Source organism: Pezoporus occidentalis, unplaced genomic scaffold, assembly GCF_034315485.1.
Source record: "Pezoporus occidentalis ecotype Australia unplaced genomic scaffold, CSIRO_AGI_Poc_V1 ctg101, whole genome shotgun sequence".
NCBI classification, from domain to species: domain Eukaryota; kingdom Metazoa; phylum Chordata; class Aves; order Psittaciformes; family Psittacidae; genus Pezoporus; species Pezoporus occidentalis.
The window spans coordinates 2,035,157-2,047,028 of record NW_026912791.1 but is presented as its reverse complement, the minus strand read 5'-3'; the positions used below and the strand labels follow the sequence as shown (position 1 = coordinate 2,047,028).

The window sequence follows — 11,872 nt, the reverse complement described above, 5'->3', positions numbered from 1 at the left end:
GTTAAAAGCAACTTGTAACAAAATAAACTCACAACTTACAGAAGAGCTCTATCATGATCAGTAGGTAGCTCTGTGGTGAGAGAATGATTTTTCTTGGACTTGCTCAAGAAGGATTTGGTGCGTGTTCCACTTCAGTGCTGGAAACATGGGTTTAATATTAAGGGACGTGTGTGCCCTAGGCCGAATGAAGGGTTTGTAATGCCCAGTATAACCAGAGCAGCTGGGATGACAGCTCAAAACCAGTCACCTAACACAGTTGCCTTGGTGCAGCATTGTGAGTTTTGACAGAATAGAATGCCTTAGTGTGATGGCTGCATGCATTGTAGAGACAAGGCTCACTCAAAAGAATCTGCAACAGTGACCCACCAACTCTTTACCTCAGCCCCATGAGATAAGAGGGTGCTGGTTACCATGCACTTACATCACCAGGGAGGATACAATGGGAAGACCAGATGCTACCTGCCAGGTGGCCCCTAACCCCAGGAAGGAACCAAAACCCCACATCTTTGTTTGGTTTACTGGTCATACTATTTTTTCAGACATCTTTTTTCCTCTTGCTCTTTAACTCACTCTTTATGAAGCAAAGTTGATTTGATACACTTCTGAACACGTTTCTTGTCTTTTTCACAGGTAAAACTGTTCTTGTTCTGTGTCTAAGAACAAGGCTCACTTCTCATGAGGAAGTTAATATGAGGGAAAGTGTAAATAAATGAATAAGTCTTAAAAGTTTACTAAAGAATCATATATGCAAGATAAAATCATAAACTTGGACTTAGCTCTAATATACAAACGTTTTTGTGTTTAAAGTGCCTTGCAGCTATTGTCTGAAGCTATGATTCTTCCACAAGACATGAGTATGTTCCAAATTCTTCATATCAAAGTTGAAAGTTTAAATGACTTCTTCACAGCCACAGCTAAAAATTACAAAAGTCAGGGGTAACTTTCTGGAGCTCTTGTGTACACAGCTCAACATACAGCTTCTTGACAGAGATCTTTGTTAATAAAGTAATGGTCTGTGTTTAAATTATACTTTTATTATGTTTATTTTGTTCTATAAACAAAGTAATTAAGTTAATAACGTGTATATTAAAATCTTCACATACTTAAAATATTCCAGAGCCACATTTTAAACAAGAAACAATTTGCATAGAGAATTTTCAGCATCCTAGGCCCGATAATGCGTGGATACACAACCATGGCAGCGCTCCAGGAAGAAAACACTTCCATGATTACAGGGGTCTTCCAGATGGCCATGGATCTTGAGGAATATAAAAATAGGCTCTATGTGCGAATGCAAAGCTGGAACACATTTTTATTTTTCCTTTGCATGCAGTTCTGTAAGTTCATTATCACCCAGGTAAAAAACCCTTCATTTGGCAAATGGAAAATTACAATTTCAAAACAAAGATAATAAAAAAATATACAGAAGGAAACCACAAAAATATTGCCTTTTAAAAGGCTACAAATGTGGTCATTTTAAGTGAAAACACTATACATCAAGTATCTAGGAAAAGACCAGCAGTGTTCTGTATCAGGAACACACCTAAAATGCAAACACACCCAGTGAGCTGTCCCCTGCCACCACCAAGGCTGTTTTTCCCATGCTAGTACCCCTCTCATGTTAACGCTTTCTCCACTAAAAGCTATAAATACATCTGTTTTCTGCAGATTTAAGTTAAAGTGAATTCTGACCAGAATAGAAAGAGAACTCTGCAGTAAGGCCACAAAAACAATGCCATAGCCCCAGGCCTCAGGGCAGAATTAATCCAGCATCATTTGAAAAACAGTCTGTATGTGCAAGTAAATGTGAAACTGCCAATAACCAGATGCATGCAGGAATACTGCAAACAGCTTTGTTACAGCTCCCAAAGGATGAGGCAGCACACATTCAGCAGGCTACTCTCCAGTAGCTCTTGTTAATTTTGCCTATCTTTGCTCTCCTTCCAGACAGTGCACAAAATTCAGAACAAGCACTCCACACTCAGACCTGCAAAACCTCTAGCTGCTTTGGAGAACACTGCCAATCCAACAAAAACACATTAGTTTTTCATCAGTCAAGCAGACCCACTGTCAGGTTCATGTGTGACCCAGATGACAGGTTGCGTTCTGGCCACCAAAAGAAAAAATGTAACTTTTTGGCCCACCTTGCCCCCAGTTTTGCTCATTCTCAAACAGCGAGTCTAATCCAGTTCCCAAAATTTCATTTCTCATGCCCAGCCAGTGAGGGTCATAGTCACTTACTGTCTCCAGCAGCTGCTGCCCATACGATGAGGCTGGAGCAGAAAGTGTTCCTTGACACCCCTCTTCAGCTAGAACCAGAGGTGGACTGTGCCCCACCTGCTCGACCTCAAGCTTAGATTCCCCTTCAACATAATTGAAAGTGGAGCCCTTCCCAAAAGGAGAAATGTTTGACTTTATATACAAATAGTTCTCATCGCCCAGGCCATGGTTAGCATTTAAGTAGTTTAAGACAGGCCTCCTACACACATTCTCTTTAGCTGCCAGGTACTGATGATCTTCTATACGATACTGGAAAACATCTGCATCTGAGTAGTAGGTTTCAGGGAAAGACTTCTTCAGGTATGGATATTCCTGTGCCTGCTGCACAGGAAACGAGACCTGGGGGGTACTCCCCACACTTCCTGCACCGAGTGGGACCCCTTTCCCCACGCAGTCCAAACCGCAGTGAGCTGGGGTCTGACCCGGCGCTCCAAAAGTGTTATCCAAGCTCCTGAAATGAGTATCGAGCCTTGAGTAAAGCTGCCCCGAGTAAGAGAGAGGCTGACCAGCGAAATTCTGGCCTCCTCCTGCTAGGCCGGGCTGTGGATGGAGGAGGCTCCCATCTGGCCCAAACCCCTCCGTCGTCCGGCTCCTCTCCTGGCAGCCGCCACCGCAGCGGGTCGGTTTTTGCTTGCCACTGGCCGGCTTGGGGTAGGCAGCGGCTTCGCTCTTCTTGTGGTTCAGCTGCCGGGCTCTCCTGTTCTGGAACCACACCTGCGAGAGCAGCAGAGACTGAGCGTCTGCTCCGCCTCGGCCCTGCCGAGGGAAGCCGCCCTCCCGCCCTTCTCACCTGGATCCTGGACTCGGGGATGTCGGTGAGGTCCGAGAGCTGCTCCCGCAGCGCGATGCCGGGGTAGGGCTCCTTCTCGAAGGCGCGAACCAGCAGCTCCAGCTGGCCCTTGCTGAAGGTTGTCCGCTTCCGCCGGCCACCCTCCCGCCCCGCGCTGGGGGCGGCGGGACGCGCCCGGGCCTCGCCTGCGGGAAGAGGGGACGGCAGTCAGCGGTGCCGCGTCCAGCCGCGCTCCTGGAACCCGCTTCTCCTGCCCCATCGCCGCCCTGACCCCCCCTCCTGGCCGCACAAATGCCGAGAACCTTACCGGTGGGTTCGGGGCTTCGGGGCAGGCTGGCGAGCTCCATGTGGGCTGAGGTCTGCGGGCTGTGGGGTGGCATAGGCTGCTCCGTGCCTTATGAGCCCTCCGCCCTGGCCGTGAGCGACCCCCCCGCCAAGGGGGCCGGAGCCGCCGGGCCTGCGAGGGTGACTCACAGCCGTCTCCCACACCTCCATTGTCATCCCATCACCAAAATACACATAATGAGGGCTCGGCCCATCGAAGGAGCCAAAGCGTCTCCCAGTGAAGCCCCCACTGCCGCCACAAACCCATCCACGTTTCTTTAATTCACATGGAGAGTGGATAATTTAATGAAATTATCTTTCACCTCTGCTGGAGCCCTCAGAGAAGTCTCCCCTTCTCTGTGCACCACAGGCCCGGGGCTCTGCTGGAAACATGGGGCTCCTCCAGCTGCGGGGAGGCCTCCACACCAACCTTCTGAATGGAAACCATCTCAGCACTCGGTTACAAGCCATTGTCTACCCCACTCTGTTTCTATCCACGGCAAATTCTCTTAAATTGAATCATCTTCACTGCAGTAATGAAAACGCTGGTGGCTCCACCAGACGTTGCATCAAAGCCCAGAATTCACAGTAAAGGACAAAGCTTCCCCCAGTACAATCTTCAGGCATCTGCAGCCTCCTGCCTGAGCAGTGCTGAAGAGTTCACCACAAGCTTTTCCTGCTGCTTCTTCCCTCCAGACAGCTCTATTCATTCAAGACATGTACAGAACAAGCAAGGTCTGTACTTTCAGTCCAAGGTGAAATCATGACCAAAAGAGAGACCACAAATATTATTTAAGGGCCAAGAGTGACATAAGTACTTACAGGGAGCGACAGTTGCGATGTGGGAAAGGATTAGATGGTAGAACAGGATTAGAACAGAAGCAAATCAATTAGTCAATGTAATAATTTGTCAAATGAGACCATTAATAGCTATCACTGAAGGTGTTCAAGAACAGCAGCATCATTACTTCATGTGTTTTTCATCACAATGTGTCCCCATTAATTATTCAGGTCTGGGACCTGCTCCAGCTTGCTCTGAAACTAAAGGGTACGGGGACAAAGTCTGAAAGCTGTCACATACCATTTGCATTCTGCAGGGACCAGTACATCCAACATCCATGCAGACAGTTTTGAATTGAGCTGGGCAAGGGTTTTAATATTGCACACACCACTGCAGTGGCTCACAACAAAAACAAATATCCTTCCAGACAAGGGCAACAGTCAGCCCCTGTGAGTCTAGTACTCCACAGGCTGGATTCTTTAGCAGTTCTGCCCATACAGCAAGATAAACGCCTTTAGAAACCACTTTACCTAGATACTGCTTTCAAGCAGCAGTTCATATGAAGGCAGAATGTCGGAGGGGTGACAGCAGCACATAGTCCAGAACATCTGGATGCAACAGCTCAAACCAATTTCTCAGTACTCCTCCCTTTTATTCTACCTCAGCGTTCCCATAAGCTTGAGCTGCCATAGCACAGACATCCCACAAGATTTCTTTTCTCCCCCAGAGCTTCAGGATAGTTTGGAGTTTTTTTCCTGTTCATGCAAAAAATAAAATATGTGTTTAAGCAAGAATTGTCATGTGGAGAATAGAAAAAAGCAGCTAGGTGGCAAGTGGTTCAGCAATTCTAGATACAGTCAAGACATGCTACTAGTCCTTCAGTTTTAGTTCACTTTCCACATTCAGATACATCTGTAGGGAGGAGTGGATGAAGGCTTAGACATATAAAGCTTGATGGTACAGTTTTATTAACAGTTTTCTCTATGGCAAATCCAGCTTCAGCTATTCCTTCATGCTGTAAGCATGCAGGGTACAATCTTGCCTGCCTTTAAGCCCTGGCTTTGCATGCGGTCCTGCACAAGGCACCTCAGTGCACACTTGGCTAGCAAATGACCTGACTCACAGAGGTACTCCTTCCAAAAAAACCTGATCATTCTTTTTTTGCCAGGCTCAGTTCAACCACCAGCTTGGGATGGATGCACAGGAGCAGAGGGTAAAAGAGAACTAGGGAGCTCTGATTTAGACTGGCACAAAAAAATACAGAATTGCATATGACCTTTCCATATCTCTGCAATTCCAATATAATTGTGGGGTGCATAATAAACTGGATCAAGGGTACCCAGGATGTTTGTAGGGTACAAAGAGCTTACTCATTCAGTCTGGCCACAGAGAGGGCTAGAAAAAATGCTGTCATTTTTCTTTCCGGATTTCCAATTTTCATGGCAGAAAACATCATCTCAAAGGAGTAACTACAGTACAAAGCTGATCCTGCAGGCAGCCTGCAATATTGATCTCAAAATGACAGGGAAGTCACACCTTCCAGCACACACATATACACCTTATAGCCACATCCAGTGCAGAAGAGATAAGGAGGAGTCAGCAGAGACTTGCACGGACTTGTGCTACTTACTAATAGTGACTGTCCATCACTACTAGCTAGGTCAAATAGACCAGGCTTTTGTTAACATCCTCTGGCTATGGAGAGAGCAGTTCACACTTCCCGGAGTTATTGTTTCAGGCACTCTGCCAGGCAGCCTCTTTACACCCTTCATTTTCAGAGATTTTTTTTTTTTGCAATGCTAATTGATAGAGACTTAGATTGCAAGTTTTGTTTTTAAGTGAGATTCCAGGAAAGAAGATGGTAATCTTAACCTCACCCTCTTTTTCCGAGACTCCTGGACTTGGCCTAATGTAAGAGCTAACTTGTGTTACAGCTGCACTCTGACCATACACTAATTCAGGCAACAGCACTGACTAGCCACAGCTGCCTATGTTCTCCTCACACCATCTTGCTGTTGCATGTCAGTCATAATCAAAACAATTGCATGTGAGCTCTCCCATCTCTTCTCTAAACTGCGTTGGGAAAATAGTATTCCCCCCTGCCACCATATTTTTTTAATTAGTTTCACAAATAGGGGAATGGGAAGGGCATGGGGAAAGAAGGAGGAATACCCAAAGCAGCGTGCTTAGAAAAAACAGTGTCTTGTCAACTCATAGGTTATCTTTAGGATCCCACCAAAACCCATGGAATTCTGCTATAGATTTCAGCAGAGTCCAAATGTTGAAACCCACTGTGTACTCTGCCTATGTTCCTTTATGCCAGTCATGATATTAAGTACATCTACAGAATAATCCAGGTCACATGTAGAATATGCTGAAAACAACAAAAAGATATAGCGTAAAGGACATTTAGGATGGACAACACAGTTATTGGACAAGGACTAGGCACAGTGCTCTTCAAAATGGCTCTCAAAAAAAAGGTTTGCATCTATACTAGCCAAGATCAGGGTATCAGGAACTCCTCTCCCTCCAGAGCAGCCCTAGTGTTAGGAGTTGCAAAGGTGACCCCATAATCATGCTAGCATGAATAGGACGCCGAATTACCCTGTGGGGCAGGGGCTCTGTCACCAGGCGCCTGCCCAGGGAGTCTTAGGACAAGCACACCCCTTTAGAAATCCCCACATCAAACATTTTCTAGGGCAGTACAATGCTATTGATGTTTAAACAGAACTTTCATCCTAAAAGAGCCAAGATCAATTTCACTAGTTGGTCTTCAGACATTAACACCTCATAAAAAGGATGCTCATGCCCTGCTTATCTGGAGTGCATCTTTAATTATCTTTTGGTACACTGTTTGCAGCTCATTACGTACCAGTCAACACTGCTTTAATTATGGGCTTGACAGTAAAAGGCAGCTCTTACATCACTGAAATGAAAATGCTACAGAGCAACCTTGGAGAACTGAAAACAAATTTCATGTTCAAATGGAAAACTGTGGGATTCAGCAAAACAACATGGATTCTCTTCCACAAAGATTTCTCCCTATGTGCAGTACTGTCATAGCCAGATGCACCCAAGAACTTCCAAAGAACTTGAACAGCCAAGTGATGGTTCTGCTCTCACCTGATCTTCAGGGAGAGGAGCATTTACAGCAGCTTGTCTTGTTTTGGAAATATATCAGTGGCCAGACTTGCACTCTTCCATGATGTGCTATCAGGGCAAGCAGGATGGGCACACATTTTGCACCTCGAGCAAAAAGGGGGTGAAACTTACCATATTTGTTTTCTAAGAGCATTCATTTCCCAGGTCCAAAATGACTCTTGAAAGAGCAGCATCACCAAGCTTTCCCTTACAGAAAATCCTTTTACTACACCAAAGTATTGTACTAGCCTTTTTTCCTACCTGAAATTAATGTTGTTTCTAGCAATCAAAGGTGGCGGAAAACAATAATGCTAAAAGTACCACACATTTTTGAGATGTACCAGTCTTGCTCTGATTCAGTTCCTATTAAAATCTATAGATTTCAAGGTGAAGAAGGCTTTAGGCCAGTTTCCCCATAACTTGAATAATCCCACACTCATTCTTTTTCTTATTTTTAACCCCTAAAATAATTCACAGCACTGACTGTAATTATCTGAAGTCTAGGGTAGCTGTAAAAAAGGGTCATACTAAGACCAAATGTCTGTCTAGCCTGACATTTAACTCTTTAGCACTGGCCAAAAATGGATAACTATCTAGGGATGGTAAATATCTGTAACCAGCTCAGTCAGAGACATACTTGTACTTTTACTTCCTAATGATGATGATGACCTCAGCTGTTTTCAGTGGAAAGACTTCCTGACATGGATGAGAGTTCCTAAGTACACAGAAAGCACAATATGCTTCTATTTTGTGAATTTATTTAGTAGTTTTCTGAACCCGTGTAAAGTTTCAGTTTCCAAAGGTCCTCTAACTAGGTCTTAACCATGTGTTACATTAAATAATACTTATTTTTATGAGTTATTAACATGTTGCCTGCTAGAATCATTTGGTTCTCAGTGCCTCCCACACAAGACTGTGGAATGACCTTCACTGGTTCCTAAGGTTCACACTGCCCACTTTTCCCATCAAACCCCACCACTTTCCTCCTTCAGTCACTTGTTTTCCAGACTGAAGAATCCCATCTTACTCATGATAGCTGGTCCATGATTACTCGCCCTATGACAACTGCTCCATGCCTTTGGTAACTCACATTGCCCTTTTCGGTTTTTTTCCATTCTTCTGTATAGGAAGACTGGAGGGATGCTTAGAATTTAAGATGTCGGGGAATCATGGTGGTTTAGGTATTATGATAATGTTGTTTTGCCCCACTGCTTTCCTAAGAGGTCCTAACATTTTTGTTTGCTTTTTTGACCATCACTGAGCTTGCATTCTCATATAGCTATCTGTCAGACTCCAAGATCTCATTTCTGAGTTGTAATGGTAATCTGCTGTCTGAACTTGAAAATGGTTCCTGACTTGGGCTGTCATCATGCTGCCTACTGGTGAGTTTTTGAGTCCTGTGACAATCTTGAAAGGAATGGTCATCCCTTAATTTTAAATTAAATAAGACCCGACATAAAACTTAAGCCAAAGTATTTGCAAACTTTGTGTATTTATTAAGTGGTAACCTGGTAGTAGCCAACAGTATTAATTTTTCTTCTGTGGTTTAGAAAAAGTCTTGGGAGATGGATACAGGCTAGCACAGACTTGCTAGGAAGTTAATGAGTGGTGCTCCCACTCTCGCACAATACAGTGTCTCCTGCTCCGGTGGAGAGAAATCTCTCTTCTGTGGGACAGCCACTCAGCGCACTGATCTAGAGTTTGGACAGGTTGAGCCCGAGTCTGTAAAGAGGATGACCACTGGGAAGGGCAAACTAGCAGAGCAAAGCCTGCACCAGCACAGAAATGAGCTGAAGTAGGATTTCCACTTCTAATAAGCCTAACACGTAGATTATCAGTATTCTTGACCTCTTTGAGCCCTGTGTAGAAAAGCTGCACAGGAACCCATGCAACAGCAAACCTGTGTTCACTAAAGTCCTGCCTCAAGAAACATCAACAAATCATGTATAAAATATCCTCCTGAAATCCAGCCTGGGCCTCCAGATGATTACTGAGTGCAGCCCAGTCTGTCAAACCCTTGCTTGCTCTACCACCACTGAGATAAATACATTTCCATTCAAATGTAGCAGTACTTTATGCCCAGTACGGTCACATTCATAGTCTGCAAGACTTAATGGTAATCCTTTCCTCATACTCCCTGCCGTCTCCTTCCCTGTCTCCTCGCCTTTGTAAGAAAGTCTCAGTCATCATCTTCACCTGTGCTGTTTGTGTAAGTGGTAGATATGCCCTATGACTGATAGCTCCAGCAACACCTGTGGACTGTTTGTTAGCACCTGAAAGGATCAGACCTCTGAACGACAGATATTTCAGGTAAGGACTGCCTTTTTCTTGTGCAGGCAGAATACAAACACACCCATATGTTACTGTAGAAATACAAGAAATCCCAACATCATAGTCTGCCGGGCTTGATTACGATAACTAGTTGCCTAAAGATGAGTGAATTGGCCTTAAGGCTAGTCTGCTGGGACTGGAGACAAGTTGTCTGGAGTCTTTCTTCCCTGTTCAAAGAACCATCACTCTAACCTTCCTCCTCAGTCCTATTCCTTCTCATCCCCCAAATAACATCCCCACCCATGTGGTTGTAATGAAATGTGCTTCCCACCCATCTGCTAGTGACCCCATTTCTTTGTTAGATGTGTGCTGGCTTCTTCATACTGCAGTTAGCTTTTCCATCACAATATTCATATTCCAGACATGTAGACAACTGTGTCAATTGACATGACTTGTTCATTAACTGAGAAACACAATAACGATGCATTAGCTGGTCCCAACAGACCCTCAAGAACAGTGAACTAATTGGAAACCCTTTATTTTTCTCAACACTGCACTCCTGTGTTTACTACCATGAATATGAAGAACTTGGCAAACTAAGGCAGTGTCTTTCAAAACACGAAGCAGGAAAAGAGCTAGGAATTCCTTCAGAGAGAAATAAGAAGTGATATCAGATACAAAATACTGTGTATTAAGATACACATGTACTGTCATCAAGTGGTTAAAGGACAGAACAAGGCATCAAAATGCTGATGGTTTGCTGGAGACTTGGTCCTTCGGCCTTTTTTAACTACTCAGTCTATAATGCTGTAGGATGCTGGCATGCAGAATCATGGCTCCTTATCTGTAAGTAATACAGTTTCGAATAGCCTAAAGTACTCAGTTTGTTTTTTCAACATGACAAATATGAATAAGGCTGTCTGGTCACATGTAATTTATCCTTGTAAGGTACATTCAGTATTACTAAGTAGCTTCCCCAGATAACATGAAATGTTTGTTGCCCACATACTTTCACAAAAATCTTGTCAAATACCTGTAGCATGTATTCAATTTAAAAAGTTCCACCAAATACTTGCAGCACAAATCCAGCCTTTATAAACTGACATTTCAAATTGTTACTTGTTAGTCTTTCATTTTGTAAAGCTATCTAACACAATAAAAGAAAGCCATCAGTGATGTTCACAAAATATTTTTAGTAGGGTTAAGGTTGTCTTTAGTAGGACTTAGTTGTCTAATTTTACTGTTTAGTAGTACTAAAGAGTACTGACTTCCAGAAGACATCAGTAAAACCAAATATAGAACTGTAAATTCACAACTGTGATTAAAACTAAAGCTCTCTATGCAACCTGGACTTCAAACTGGTGAGCTTTGGCTGTCTGTTTAGAAGGGTTTATTAAAGCAATGTTGACCAAAGCATCATGATAAAAATGTCTGTTTCACCTTTGTTCCTTTTTAGTAAGAGAACCCCCCCACACACAGTGATAGTGTTAGAATAAGCATATAGAAGTCTGACATAAATTTATGTCTAAAATACACAAATTGAATTTGTCGTAAAATCAACAAGAAATTCATACCTTTATATGTTATAGGCATTACTAAACTGTTAATCTTTGCATGGCATGAAGTATTTGGCTGGGACCTTTATAGCTGATAATTTCCAAGACCTGAATTATGCTCCCAGGTGCGTTAAAAATGTGATAGAATTAGTTTTAGCAAACATTCAAGGAATCCATTTGTCTATGAGAATGATACAGCAGGGATATGTACAAACGTTTAGTTATTTCCAAGTCACAAATTATATTCATTATGGCAACGAGCAGAATTACTATATCCCACTGATCTTCTTATGCCCATCTCATTACTCTTTAAACTTTTTTGTAAGTTCGGGAATCTTCTGAAAATCTTGACCATTAGCCTCAAAACTGTAAAGCTTGTCATACTGCAGCACGAAATATTTTTAAAGATGATACTTTTCCTTAGTTTCCTTAGTCTTAGAACTAAAAGATTAAGTGAAATAATTTTTAACTCCCCATTAAAAATTACAAAAGAACAGTCACATGTTAACTAGTTACATTAGGAATCAGAAATGGCTTGCAGTAATGCCATTACAGCCTTGTGTCATTTAACCCTGATTATAAAAAAATGTTTTATTGATAATTCCACCTTCTTAGGTAACTTTCACTGAATACATCCCATCTCTTTTATACCAGCTTCAAATCCAGTTTAAAATTGGCTACAGTTCATTTCCAAGTAACTTCCTAAAAGAAGCTAAATCCCTTAATCCT

The 11,872-nt window shown here is 43.1% G+C and overlaps 1 protein-coding gene across 1 annotated transcript; it reads right to left on the bottom strand.

Annotated features, from left to right (window-relative positions):
- Positions 1–2,076: 2,076 nt before the first annotated feature.
- Positions 2,077–4,066, bottom strand: LOC134161097 (retinal homeobox protein Rx-like). The gene is made up of 3 exons (XM_062613633.1): positions 3,378–4,066; positions 3,071–3,255; positions 2,077–2,994 (listed from the first exon to the last, which is right to left on the bottom strand). Exons 1-3 carry the CDS (start codon positions 3,448–3,450, stop codon positions 2,077–2,079), a joined length of 1,176 nt encoding a protein of 391 aa, XP_062469617.1. The 5' UTR covers positions 3,451–4,066.
- Between the last annotated feature and the right edge of the window lie 7,806 nt (positions 4,067–11,872).